The sequence below is a fragment of the Gorilla gorilla genome, chromosome 3 (assembly GCF_029281585.2).
Source record: "Gorilla gorilla gorilla isolate KB3781 chromosome 3, NHGRI_mGorGor1-v2.1_pri, whole genome shotgun sequence".
Lineage (NCBI taxonomy): Eukaryota > Metazoa > Chordata > Mammalia > Primates > Hominidae > Gorilla > Gorilla gorilla.
The window spans coordinates 203840542-203854492 of record NC_073227.2 but is presented as its reverse complement, the minus strand read 5'-3'; the positions used below and the strand labels follow the sequence as shown (position 1 = coordinate 203854492).

Sequence of the window (13951 nt, the reverse complement as noted above, 5' to 3'; positions counted from 1 at the left end):
GCCAGACACTGTTTTAGGTGTGGAGGCGGAGCAGGCCCTTCCATTGTTGCTCATGTGCCGTCAGGGAGCTGGGCAACAGGTAAGCAGACAAAGGAATAAATCCCATAATTTCCCAAGGTAAATGCATTAGTTTCCTATGGCTGTTTTAACAAGTGACCACACACTGTAACTTAAAACAACAGAAATCTGGCCAGACGCGGTGTCTCATGCCTGTAATCCCAGCACTTTGGGAGGCCGAGGAGGGCAGATCACCTGAGGTCTGGAGTTCGAGGCCAGCCTGGCCAACATGGTGAAACCCCGTCTCTACTAAAAACAAAAACATTAGGCAGGCGTGGTGGCCAGTGCCTGTAATCCCAGCTACTTGGGAGGCTGAGGCAGGAGAATCACTTGAATCCAGGGGGCAGAGGTTGCAGTGAGCCAAGGTCGTGCCATTGCACTCCAGTGTGAGCAACAAGAGCAAAACTCCGTCTCAAACAAAAACAAAACAACAGAAATCCGTTCTTTCACAGTGCTAGGCTGGCGGTCTGCAGTCAAGGTGTTGGCAGGGCCCTGCTCCCTCTGGAGGAGCAAGGGAAGGGCCTTCCGGGTCTCTTCCAGCTTCTGCTAGTTGCTAGTTGCCTGCAGTCCTCAGCTTGTGGATGCATCACCCCAATCTCAGCCTCCTCCTTCACCTGGCGCTCTCCCTGGGTGTCTCTGTGTCCAGATTTTCCTCTTCTGTTTTTTATTTCTATTTTTAGAGACAAGGTCTCTCTCTGTCATCCAGGCTGGAGCGCAGGGGCACCATCAGAGCACGGCAGCCTCAACCTCCCGGGCCAAGCAATCCTCCCACCACAGCCTTCCAAGTAGCTGGAACTACGCAGCTCACGTTTTCCTCTTCTGAGTGATATTGGCTTTAAGGCCCACCCTAATCCCTATGACTTCCTGTTAAGTTGATTACACCTCATGTTAAGTTATTTCCAAATAAGGTCGAATTCCCAGGTTCTGGCTGGACATAAATTTTAGGGGAACTTTATTTAACACAGTACAGCAAAATACGCTATGAGAACAAGAAAACTAGATAAAGTGCCAGAGAGTGGGGGTGGAGTTACTGTTGCTGGGGGAGTGAGGTGGGGGTCAGGGGGTGCCCCTCTGAATAGGTGACTTTTGAACTCACATACAAAGACAATAGGACATCAGCCCTGGGAAGAGTAGTATTCACTTCTTAGGGTAAATTTCTTTCTTTGTTTCTTTTAATATATATTTTTAGTAGAGACAGAGTTTCACCATGTTGGCCAGGCTGTTCTTGAACTCCCGGTCTCAGGTAATCTGCGCACCTCTGCCTCCCAAAGTGCTGGGATTATGGGCGTGAGCCACCACACCCAGTCCTAGAGTAAATTTATTTTCAGACAATTAGTTTTCATCCTAAACCAGGACATCTCCATACAGACGACAGACTAAAATCAACTGGGAAGCTCAAAAAATATATGCAGTAATTCTCAGACCAATTAAACAGAATCACTGGGGGTTAGGCTTACACCTGGGTATTTCTGAAAGCTCCCTGGGTGATTCTGGTGAGAAGCTGGGATAAGAAGCCCAGTGGAATCCCGGGCACATGGTGGAATCATATCTTCTAAATGCTTTATATGGATGTTCTCACCAAACCTCCTACTGTAATAGGGATTACCCATGCCTGGGTCCCAGGGCGTATGACGCATGCGTGGGGATGCACCCTCGGCATCAGGATTTCTCAGGCTCCCCAGGTGATCTTATCATGTCCCGTTTAGCCCTGGCTGTGTCCTGAAGATGTTTGGGGGTGAGGCATGCAGAGGAAGGCAAAAAATCGGGCTAGAAAAGGACCTCTGTGATTCCAAGAATGTAAGCCCTTGGAAGTCGCACGGTAGTCCCAGGGTCTCAGGCCCCCGATCAAGGAGTTGTAGAGAGAGGGGTTCAGAAAAGGAGATGGGAGGCAGTGGAGGGCCCTGGCTCAGAGCAGAGGCATGGACGTGGCCTGGCCCCAGTTCAAACCCCAGGCCATTCGGTATAGCATTTTCTGTGACCTTGAGCAAGCAGCTTCACCTCTTTAGCCTCAGTTTTCTCATCTGTGAAATGAAAGGAATAACAGTACCTGATCCACAGGGTTGTCATAAAACTGAAATTCAGGAGCACACAGAAAGCATCCCCCACAGGGCCAGACAGCTGTCAGCACTCAGTCAGTGGGAGCTGCGATGTTTCCTGAGAGGCATTTGTCCCCGCCCTACACTCTGGCCTAGTGCCCTGGGAGCTGCAGGATCTTAGTGGGGTGCTGGGTGACCATCAGCTGACCAGCTCAGCCCAGGATGCGGATCCTCCAGGTTGGAAATAATGCCAAGGATGGCATTTCTGACCTCGCTGACACCAGCGAAGGTACTAAAGCGATGACTGGGTGCAAGTTGCTGAGCTCCAGAGCTCTTTGTAGAGGGAGCTTCTTCCTTGATCTTTAGACAGAGCTTGGACCTGGCTTTGCTGCCTGTCTCTGGGGTGACGGAACCAGCCCGGAGCACCCGTCAGCACAGGGCCTGGCCAGCGCACAGTTTAGCCTTGATGAGTAGACGAACCCCCGACCCCTGCTGTGAGCATAGGTGGCAGCTGGGCTGTGGAGACCCCCTTTTTTGGGGGGACCACAGATGGGCCGCTCCCTGGGATGCCACAGGCCCTGCCTTGGGGCTCCAGGATGTGCTCTACCACCCTGCCTGGCTCAGGGGCCAGCCAGCAGCCTGAGCTGTTCCCGGTAACGCTATGAAGTGGAGCTGTCTTTTCCTAGTGTGCCGCATCTGTCTTCATTGAAGCATACGCTCTCAGTAATTTCATCGTGGGGTTTTCCATTACAAAGTTTTGATTAATTCCATAAATATTAAAATAAGACAGATAATTAGAATCCAGGTACTCGCTGTTACACAAAAGCAGTAAAGTCGGCACTAAATTATTATTATTAATAATAAGCACTCATATAGCACTGGTAATAAGTGCACAGGAAAAGAAACTCACAGTCATAGTTATTAATATTGTTCCCCCCAAGGCAGTCTTGGGTAGTGGCTGAAGCTCTCTCTGTGTCCTAGGAGTGGACTGAAGCACAGTGAGGTGAAGTGATTTGCAAAGACAAATAGGGTGGGAGCCTCACTTTTGCCTCAAGCCTGGGGGTGTGCTGACTTACTAGTCTCCTGCTTCTGGCCTCAGGAGGTAATTTCTCCCACTGGTTCCTTCCTGGCTTCCTCCTGTTCGGAGGCCGTTTGCAGGTCCTCCGTCTTCAGCAGCTCATGGTGTGAGGGCTGGGGAGAGGGGAAGGACTCGGTCCCATGGGTGTTGCTTGAGAGCCGCAGCTGAATAATAGGTGTCTCCAAGCCTCTATGTAAATCATGTAGACAAGTTTAAACTATGACTCATTAAGGTAGGAGGGAGGGTACACCAAATCAATAAATAGCAAAGTAAGGGAAAAGCTCTCGTTACACTGAAGTTGAAGCACCAATTTTGTTGTGTTCGGTCACAGCTGTAATTGTCTCACTAATCACTTTATGGTGGATTCCCGAAGTGGCCACCTTGGAGAATGAACAAAGCCCTTTCTTATTTTTAATCAGAGGAACAAGTCAACTATACCTAACACTTTTTCTTTTTCTTTTTTTAAGTACTTGTTATTAAAAAAGCCTTCTTGGCCGGGCACGGTGGCTCACACCTGTAATCCCAGCACTTTGGGAAGCTGAGGCGAGCGGATCACCTGAGGTCGGGAGTCCGAGGCCAGCCTGACCAACATGGAGAAAACCTGTCTCTCCTAGGAAATACAAAATTAGCAGGGCGTGGTGGCACATGCCTGTAATCCCAGCTACCCGAGAGGCTAAGGCAGGAGAATGGCTTGAACCCAGGAAGTGGAGGTTGCGGAGAGCTAAGATTGCGCCACTGCACTCCAGCCTGGGCCACAGGAGCAAAACTCCGTCTGAAAAAAAAAAAAAACAACCTTCTCAGCAGCTAACCAAGGAAGTGGCACGGACTTTGCTCTTTGGGCTTCAGGTGGGGCTTTTCCCCACGCTGCGGGCCGCGATGGAACATTGCTGATGTGTTGTTCAGACCTGGCACCAGGGCAGACCCAGTGGAGATAGGGACCCCATCTTTGCAGACCGCTGCTGTGAGATTCATGTGGGCTGTTGTCGCCCCTTCTCAGAAGGGCCCAGAACTGACAATGGGAGCTGCTACCCTGAGCCCATTTCTCACCAGTGAGGAGTGAAGTGGATAGGATGGAACACCTGGGAGAAATCTAGTGTCTGATTTGAGAGGTCCTGGGAGTCGGCAAGAAGGGCGTGCCTGGCTTGAGGAAGGATCATGAAAGCAGAAAGGATTCCGTGAGAGGGAAGACACACAAAAGCTGTGCAGGAGACAGTGGTGATGGCTGCACAGCAATGGAAACGCACATCACGACATGGAACTGGACGCTTAGAGATGGTTAAAATGGTACATTTTACATTATGTATATTTCACGACAATGAAACAAAAAGGCTATACTGGGTCATATTGGAATCTAAGGCAAAAGGAAAAACTAGTAATACCAATCCTGTCTGTAGTTAAAGTCTTGATATTTTATTCAAGGATTTTTTGCATAAATTTAGATTTTTTAAAAATGATTGTGTTAAAATTATATCTCTCTTGATTGCTGTGTGTTTTGGCTTAGAATTTTGAGCCTTAATCCAGGTCCTGCACAAGAGGGATGGGCGGTTCTCAGAAGGAAGCAGGGTCCTTCACCAAGGAGGTTGGAAAGAGGAGGGAGGAGGTGTCTGTAAAAGCCAGGAGAGTTGCACAGGGGTGCTCTGAGCAGTTCAGGTGGACAAAGGACATTTCCTAATGCAGGAAAGTGGGTGTCTTCTCAAAGGCCATTGCCCACTGGAAGCTGGGCTTGCAGGAGGCCTGTCAGAAGACGAGTGAGCTGAAGTACTCCAAAGGCCTTGGAAACCACTCCAAGGGGTGTTAGAAGTTAAGCAAGATGGGGCGTGTCAAGAGCAGGAGCACGGCTATGAGGATGCCCCTGGAGTGGAGTGCAGGGGCCTGTCCACATGAGCTTTCTCTCTAGAAGAACCTTCAGGCAGAAAAAGGTGGAAGGAGCACCAAGATAGGGGAGGAGGTTAAGAGCTTTGACAGCTCTCAACGTGCTCTTGCCTCCTGAGGGGCCAGGGCTGTGGCTGGGGTGACATCCTGAAGCCCTGAAGGATGTGCAGCTTCTGGCAGTCTGTGAGGGCCTGTGGGGACGGGACAGGACAGTGAGACAGCAGTGAGAATTGCTGAAGGATGTGCAGCTGCTGGCAGTCCGTGAGGGCCTGTGGGGACGGGAGAGGAAAGTGAGACAGCTGGTGAAAATTGTGTTGGTCCTTGGGAGCTACTAGAACACCTCAGCTGAGGATCAGGAAGGGACGCAGGGATTGATGAAGGTCAGCATGGGGTTAACAAAGACAAATCTAGCCAGATACCCCTGCATTTGGGGGAGTTTCCTGCTTAGCAGAGGAGAGGATGTGGTAGACCTGGCATTTCTGAGTTCTCACTTGAGCCTCCTTTCATGTGCTTATTTATTTATTTTCATTGTTGTTGTTGTTTGTGGAGACGGGGGTCTCACTATGTTGCCCAGGCTGGTCTCAAACTCCTGGCCTCAAGAAATCCTCCTGCTTTGGCCTCAAAGAGCTACAGGCATGAGCTACTGCACCCAGCCTAACTTAAGCTTTCCTAATTGGTCTCCTATTTTCACACTTGCCCCTGCTACAATCTCAGTTGTTATTTTCTTCAAAGTGCTGTCTAAAATTATCTCGTTAATATTATCTCACTAATTAATGTGTTTATTGACTATTCCCTGTCCCCCCCATTATATAAACTCCATAAGGGAAGGAACGGCATCCATCTTGTTCAATTGGGTCTCTCCAGCACTTAGAGAAGTGCCCAGCACATAGCAGGAGCTTGGTGTGTCTGTGTTGAATAAATGAATGCATGAGCGAATGAATGAAAATCTGGATTTCAGCAAAAGGCTTTTGGCCAAGTATTATGCAGAAGGTGAAGAAAGTGACCTGGAAGATGGCACACTGATGCAGACAGTTGCCTGGGTAAATAAATGAATGCTGCCTCATGGATCAGAGGGGTCTCTAGTGGAAGGCCACAGGTCTCTTGGCACTATCCATTCACCGTCAGTGACTGATATTTGAACATCTTCAGGTGCACTTAAAGTGTGGCGTTCAGAGCAGGAGGCTGATGGCCTTGCTCTATTCCCACCACTCTTAGGTCACTAGGCCAAGTTTAACGGAAATGGATGGCCCTTCTAAATGGGTAGGTCTCTAGAGGAGAGTGACTGGGCAAGGGCAGACTTGGTGGGGTGGTGGCTGGTGCAGGTGGTAGTGGACAGATGGGATAATGCAGACATTTGTGGGAGAGGGATTAGGTTTAGTCCATGTGGCCCCAGGGAGCGAAATGAGGGGTGGAGGCTGGAAGTTACAGGCATGTGTTTGGCCAGTGCAGGGGAGACGCTCCTAACCACTGGCACTCGCCAGTGCCGGACTAGAAGCCCTCATGAAGGTGAAAGTGTCTCCAAACAGGGCATCCAAACAGGGGGCTTAGTACAGGGCCTGGTCCGGGGTGAAGTTCAGAATAAACACGATTATCATTTCCCTCCGATGAAGGTAATCTGAGGACTTTCACTGACTGCCACTAGGGGAAGCGCTGGCCCAGCTTCCGCCTGAGGGTCCGAGGATAAGTGCATGGTGCCCTGGGAAAAATGAACCCCAGCGAAGAGGAATAAAGACAAGGTGGTGGTGGGGCCGGGGGAAGAAATGTCAGTGGATGCCCGGGACTCCAAGGCGCGTGCAGAACCCGCTGGCAGTGACTGAGGGGTTCATGGCCAAGACATCTCTGGGCACAGCTAGCAGCCTCTCAGAGGAAGCCTGGACTCTGCAGGTGGGTGATCTCCCTGCCTTATCCAAATTCCCAAAACCCGAGTGAGCAGAGATGTTCACGGAAGCCATCGAAAAACCCCAGAATTTTTGTGATGGTCTCAATCTATAGATTTGACTTGAAATACGTGTTTCTTATTAAATAGCTTTTTGCTCTGATTGTGTTTTGCAAGCTTATGGCAGAAGGATGCACTGTGCTATCTTGTCAATGGTGCCAAATCTTGGAATTGGGAGTCATTGTGAGCAAGTGCATCCTCCGGTCACTCACCTCTCTCACCCCTAATGCCATTCTCCTATTCTCGCCAGGTCTGGGACTCTGCAAAGGGCATTTCTCCTTTGGCAGCTGACTCTTAGCCATTAGAGCACGCTGGGGGACAGGAGAGGAGGAGGAGGAGGGAAGAGGAGGGGCGAGGAGAAGGAGGAGGGGAGAGGAGAAGGAGGGGAGAGGAGAAGGAGGGGAGAGGAGGAGGAGGGGAGAGGAGAAAGAGGAGGGAAGAGGAGGGGCGAGGAGAAGGAGGAGGGGAGAGGAGAAGGAGGGGAGAGGAGAAGGGGGGGAGAGGAGAAGGAGGAGGGGAGAGGAGAAAGAGGGGAGAGGTGAAGGAGGGGAGAGGAGAAGGGGGGAGAGGAGAAGGGGGGAGAGGAGAAGGGGGAGAGAGGAGAATGGGGGAGAGGAGAAGGGGGGAGAGGAGAAGGGGGGAGAGGAGAAGGGGGGAGAGGAGAAGGAGGGGATAGGAGAAGGGGGAGAGGAGAAGGGGGGAGAGGAGAAGGGGGGAGAGGAGAAGGGGGGAGAGGAGAAGGGGGGAGAGGAGAAGGGGGGAGAGGAGAAGGGGGGAGAGAGGAGAATGGGGGAGAGGAGAAGGGGGGAGAGAGGAGAATGGGGGAGAGGAGAAGGCAGGGAGAGGAGAAGGGGGGAGAGGAGAGGAGAAGGGGGGAGAGGAGAAGGGGGAGAGAGGAGAAGGGGGGAGAGGAGAAGGGGGGAGAGGAGAAGGGGGGAGAGGAGAAGGGGGGAGAGGAGAAGGGGGGAGAGGAGAAGGGGGGAGAGGAGAAGGGGGGAGAGGAGAAGGAGGGGAGAGGAGAAGGGGGGGAGAGGAGAAGGAGGGGAGAGGAGAAGGGGGGAGAGGAGAAGGAGGGGAGAGGAGAAGGGGGGGAGAGGAGAAGGGGGGGAGAGGAGAAGGGGGGGAGAGGAGAAGGGGGGAGAGGAGAAGGGGGGGAGAGGAGAAGGGGGGGAGAGGAGAAGGGGGGAGAGGAGAAGGGGGGAGAGGAGAAACGGGGAGAGGAGAAGGGGGGAGAGGAGAAGGGGGAGAGAGGAGAAGGGGGGAGAGGAGAAGGAGGGGAGAGGAGAAGGGGGGAGAGGAGAAGGAGGGGAGAGGAGAAGGGGGGAGAGGAGAAGGGGGGAGAGGAGAAGAGGGGAGAGGAGAAGGGGGGAGAGGAGAAGGGGGGAGAGGAGAAGGGGGGAGAGGAGAAGGGGGAGAGGAGAAGGGGGGAGAGGAGAAGGGGGAGAGGAGAAAGAGGGGAGAGAGGAGAATGGGGGAGAGGAGAATGGGGGAGAGGAGAAGGGGGAGAGGAGAAGGGGAGAGAGGAGAATGGGGGAGAGGAGAAGGGGGGAGAGGAGAATGGGGGAGAGGAGAAGGCGGGGAGAGGAGAAGGAGGGGAGAGGAGAAGGAGGGGAGAGGAGAAAGAGGGGAGAGGTGAAGGAGGGGAGAGGAGAAGGGGGGAGAGGAGAAGGGGGGGAGAGGAGAAGGAGGGGAGAGGAGAAGGGGGGAGAGGAGAAAGAGGGGAGAGGAGAAGGGGGGAGAGGAGAAGGAGGGGAGAGGAGAAGGGGGGAGAGGAGAAGGAGGGGAGAAGGGGGGAGAGGAGAAGGAGGGGAGAGGAGAAGGGGAGAGAGGAGAAGGGGGGAGAGGAGAAAGAGGGGAGAGGAGAAGGGGGGAGAGGAGAAGGGGGAGAGGTGAAGGAGGGGAGAGGAGAAGGGGGGGAGAGGAGAAGGGGGGAGAGGAGAAGAGGGGAGAGGAGAAGGGGGGAGAGGAGAAGGGGGAGAGGTGAAGGAGGGGAGAGGAGAAGGGGGGAGAGGAGAAGGGGGGAGAGGAGAAGGGGGAGAGGTGAAGGAGGGGAGAGGAGAAGGGGGGGAGAGGAGAAGGGGGGAGAGGAGAAGAGGGGAGAGGAGAAGGGGGGAGAGGAGAAGGAGGGGAGAAGGGGGGAGAGGAGAAGGAGGGGAGAGGAGAAGGGGAGAGAGGAGAAGGGGGGAGAGGAGAAAGAGGGGAGAGGAGAAGGGGGGAGAGGAGAAGGAGGGGAGAGGAGAAGGGGGGAGAGGAGAAGGGGGAGAGGTGAAGGAGGGGAGAGGAGAAGGGGGGAGAGGAGAAGGGGGGAGAGGAGAAGGGGGAGAGGTGAAGGAGGGGAGAGGAGAAGGGGGGGAGAGGAGAAGGGGGGAGAGGAGAAGAGGGGAGAGGAGAAGGGGGGAGAGGAGAAGGGGGGAGAGGAGAAGGGGGGAGAGGAGAAGGGGGGAGAGGAGAAGGGGGAGAGGAGAAGGGGGGAGAGGAGAAGGGGGGAGAGGAGAAGGGGGGAGAGGAGAAGGGGGGAGAGGAGAAGGGGGGAGAGGAGAAGGGGGGAGAGGAGAAGGGGGGAGAGGAGAAGGCGGGGAGAGGAGAAGGAGGATTTTGTCCAGAGGCTGGGTGGGAAAGTAATCCAAATGCTCTAGTGAAGGTGCCAGGGCTAGTTTTAAAGATGAGAAAAATTTACTTCCCAAAGAGTGTTTATGTTTCTCACATTAAAAAAAAAAAAAAAAGATGAGAATAAGAGCAAAAAAGGAGAAGAGGAAAACAAGGCAATGGAGCTGTGCAGACCCTCTCTTCCTTTTAGGCTGTATTTTTAGAGCAGCTTTCGATTCACAGTAAAACCGAGAAGGTAGAGAGATTTCCCATATCCTCCCTGCCCCCATATATGCATAGCAACCCCCGTTATCAATACTCCCCCACCAGAGCATGAATTCATTACAATTCATGAACCTTCACTGACATGTCATTGTCACCCAAAGAAAATATTTTTGACATTAGGGTTCACTCTTGGTGTTGTACATTCTATGGGCTTGGGCAAATGTATCATGACATAGATCCACAATTACAGTATCATACAGAACAGTTTCGCTGCCCTAAAATTCCTTTGCATTCCACCTGTTCATCCTTCCCCCCTTCATACCTAACCTTGGTAACCACTGAGATTTTTACTCTCTATAGTTGTGCCTTTTCCAGAATGTCACATAGTTGGAATCATGCAGTATGTAATCTTTACATACTGCCTTCTTTCACTTAGTCATATACACTCAGAGTTCTTTTATGTTATGTTTAGTTTTTTGTTATTTATTTACTTATTTAGAGACAGGCTCTTGCTTTGTTGCCCAGGCCAGAGTGCAGTGGCTATTCACGGGCTTGATCATGGTGCACTACAGCTTTGAACTCCTGACCTCAAGCAGTCCTCCTGCCTCAGCCTCCCGAGTAGCTGCGACTACAGGTGCCTGCCACCACACCTGGCTTCATTTCATCTTAAAGCTAAATAATAGTACATTACCTGAATGTGCCACAGTTTATTAACCCATTCACCTACCGCAGGACATCTTGGTTGCTCCCATTTGGGCAATTATGCACAAAGCTGCTATGAACACCCATGGACAGGTCTGCATGTGGATCCCAAGGAGCACAACTGCTGGATCATATGCTAAGGGTACGTTTAGCTTTTGCAAGAAACTGCCAAACTGCCTTCCAACAAGACTGTGCCATTTTGCATTCCCACCAGCAATGAACGAGAATTCCTGTTGCTCCACACCCTTGTCAGCATTTGGTGTTATCAGTATTCTGGATTTTGGCCATTCTACTAGGTGTGTAGTAGTTGTTGTTTTAATTTGCATTTCCCTGATGACTTAAAACGTGGGGCATCTTTTCTTACGCTTCTTTGCCATCTGTATGTCTTCTTTGGTAAGGTGTCTGTTAAAGTCTTGGCTCAGTTTTTAATCAAATTGTCTATTTTGTTTTTGTTGAGTTTTAAGAGTTCTTTGTATATTTTAGACAAGAGTCCTTTGTCGTATATATCTTCTGCAAATATTTTCTCCCAGTCTGTGGTTTGTCTTTTATTCCTCTTGATCTGCTTGGTCTTTTCCACTGTGACGCCTTTCTTCTTTTCTTTCTTTATTATCACTATAGAGAAGTAAAATATTGGGAGACTTCCTAGCTCAGGATCACTTTTAGAAGAAACGGAGCTTTGAGAAAGGGAGGGAAAGAGAAAGTTATTAGGGATCATAGGGCTCTGTGCAGGAGGCAAAGGGCAGGTGAAAGCCAGAGAGGGGGGTCTGGACAGTGGGCAACACAGAAGCTCTGGACTCCTGAGAGGCAGAAGAAAGAAGATGCCGGAAGCTGGAGAAGATCTGAATGTTGGGGAGGAGGAATCTAAGAACAGCTTTACTTTGAAATTTTCCTCTGCTGTTGGACTGTCTCCTTCTGGCTATCATAGATTTTAAAAGAGAGTTGATTTTTTAAAGGTGAGTTATGAAATCATTTCTACCACATCTTTCCTGTAACACACAAGCTGCAATTCTTCCCCATTTGTACTGACAAATAAATAGTGCTGGGGGAGGCTGGAGGGTTGGGGGTCACCTCCAGCCGTTCTTGCCTCGGTGTGAGGTGCTAGAAAGGCAAGCTGATGATGTGGCTTTCCTGGAGGCCATGGGGGCTTTGATTCATGCATAGATGGCCTTCCCTTAAATTTCATTTTCTGGCTTACTATTAACAAACATCCTGGCCGGGCATGGTGGCTCACGCCTGTAATCTGAGCACTTTGGGAGGCTGAGGTGGGCAGATCACCTGAGGTCGGGAGTTTGAGACCAGCCTGACCAACATGGAGAAACCCCGTCTCTACTAAAAATTAGCCAGGTGTTGTGGCGCGTGCCTGTAATCCCAGGTACTCGGGAGGCTGAGGCAGGAGAATCGCTTGAACCTAGGCAGATGTTGTGGTGAGCTGAGATCGTGCCATTGCACTCCAGCCTGGGCAACAAGAGTGAAACTCCATCTCAAAAAAGAAAAAGAAAGAAAGAAAGAAAGAAAGAAAGAAACATCCTGAAAGAGAAGCCAGCTCAGAGAGTTTACTTACCTTTTCGTTTCCATGCTGGAGCATCCTCTCCCTAGAGAGTGGAAGGGTCTCGGCCTCGAGGATCTGGAGAACAGCAGCTGTGCGGCAGGACTGGGCTCCCCTCCGCAGACCCCAGAAGTGCAGAGTGTGCCCCTGTGAGAGGCACACTAACCGCGGTTATGTGAGTGAGCCGATGGTCATTTAGGACTGAGAGCCAACAGCACAGTAAAGATTCTGCCTATCATTCTATGTGTGTCAGATGAAGTTGACTGTAAGCTTTATTTCATTACAACCGTACATTTTCTCTGTCTCAGGCTTTGTCAACTCAGGCTTCAGTTACCTTTTTCTCACGTCTCCACCCCAGAGCCCCATGGAGAGGAGTGAGAGCGTGGCTTCCCGAGGGCTTTCCTTCCTCCTCCCCTCCGCCTCCCCAGATTTGGTCTGACAAAGCTTCTTTCTAGGGTCTTGTTATTTGGGGTCTCGCTGATGTCAGCAGAGGCCGGCCCCCTTTGTTGCACTGCTCCCTCTGGCCTGAGGATGGGAGCTGCAGGATCCCAAGGGCCCTTTATTTTCTGGGCGGTTCCCTGAAGCTGCTTCTCTCCTTGCAGGTGTCTCTCTGTGCTCAGCCCTCCCTCTGGGGAGGCTGAGTTGTCACTTCCCAATCAGAGGAAGACAAACTGTCTCTGACCAGTGTCCTGGCTAAGATGGGGCCCCGGTGGAGGTGTGTGAGCAGATGACTCAGAGACTCTTCCTCATATTAAAATATTCCAGTAATTATGTCAGGGCCGATCCGGCTCACGCATGGCACTTTACAAAAGATACACAAATCATGGCCCAGTAGGCTCTGGGCCAGAACACACGCAAGGCACCGGCGTGCTCCACAGCACCGCGGGTGGATCAGAGCATCTCTAGCCTGCCAAAGACCCACTCCTTTGTATCTCTCCACGGGAGACAAGCCATTTGCCGGAGCCACATAATGGAGCATTCAGCCTTTGAATTGCCACTTCTCTGAAGACTCTACAGGGCTATGAGGGTGACTGCCTCAGGCCAGGAGGAAGGGAGGAAGGTAGGAAGGAGGTTTTGAGCCTTTATCTGACTAGAAAGAGGCTGCTATAGGCCCACAAAATCAAGGTCTCACCCCCTTGCCCCTGAGAGGCAGCCAGGCATCCTGGGCAAGAGTGATGCTGTCTCCACACCGCAGGGGCAGCAAGCAAGGCTGTAGACAGGGCTGTTCCACCGTGTGGCCCCAAGAAGACACCTGCCAAGGAGAAGGAGGCAGTGCGGGCCCCTGAGAAGGAGCTGCCCAGCCTGCGTGTGCGTGTTGGGGGCCGAGGCTGTTGGTTTCAGTGCATTAAATCATGGACTGCTCTCCACTGCGTTACTATTCCTTTGGCTGCCCCGACAATGCACTCCATTATGTCATTATTAATTATGAGGTAGCTGAAACGAGGGCTTCTCCACCCAGAGGGGCTCCAGAAAACAAGGGAAGGAGCCCAGCCTGTGTGTCCACTCTGCAGGCACTGTGCATTTTCACAACACACTTTGGGCCCCAACAGATATGCCTACTGCAGGGCTGGGCCGTATTGCTGGTGGGGGCAGAGTCTGGGATCTGGGAGCTCAGTGGGATTCCAAGAGGCTCTCCAGGGAGCAGCAGCTCCCAGCCCCTCTGCCCCTCTGAGGCTGTCAGAAGCCAGTGCTCAATCCCTTACCTGAGCCTTCTCACTTTCGTTTTTTTTTTTTTTTTTTGAGACGGAGTCTCGCTGTTGTTGCCCAGGCTGGAGTGCAATGGCGCCATCTCTGCTCACTGCAACCTCCACCTCCCAGGTTCAAGCGATTCTCCTGCCTCAGCCTCCCGAGTAGCTGGGATTACAGGCATCCACCACCACCCCCAGCTAATTTTTTTGTATTTTTAGTAGAGA

General features: G+C 51.8%; 2 protein-coding genes and 1 long non-coding RNA gene across 4 annotated transcripts in view; 1 reads left to right on the top strand and 2 right to left on the bottom strand.

Annotated features, from left to right (window-relative positions):
- The window catches only part of DCTD (dCMP deaminase), an 80368-nt gene extending 75746 nt beyond the window's left edge, over positions 1-4622 (top strand). For both annotated transcript variants that reach the window (XM_055385131.2, XM_063705653.1), the window contains exon 7: positions 3639-4622. In XM_055385131.2, the coding sequence (XP_055241106.1) occupies positions 3639-3651 (13 nt within the window). In that variant the 3' untranslated portion in view covers positions 3652-4622. The remainder of the gene's footprint in view (positions 1-3638) is intronic.
- A 498-nt stretch (positions 4623-5120) lies between these two features.
- On the bottom strand, positions 5121-9012 carry LOC134758411 (uncharacterized; the record flags this gene model as incomplete). The annotated part of the gene is made up of 7 exons (XM_063705712.1): positions 5121-5312; positions 7192-7290; positions 7602-7755; positions 7830-8226; positions 8290-8394; positions 8734-8835; positions 8898-9012. Coding segments are annotated over 7 exons (1164 nt in total), but the record flags the coding sequence as incomplete, so codon positions are not given.
- Positions 9013-10482: 1470 nt separating this feature from the next.
- LOC129533155 (uncharacterized) lies at positions 10483-13438 on the bottom strand. The gene is made up of 2 exons (XR_008679196.2): positions 12054-13438; positions 10483-11104 (listed from the first exon to the last, which is right to left on the bottom strand). It is a non-coding gene; the product is annotated as an uncharacterized lncRNA (long non-coding RNA).
- Positions 13439-13951: the final 513 nt, after the last annotated feature.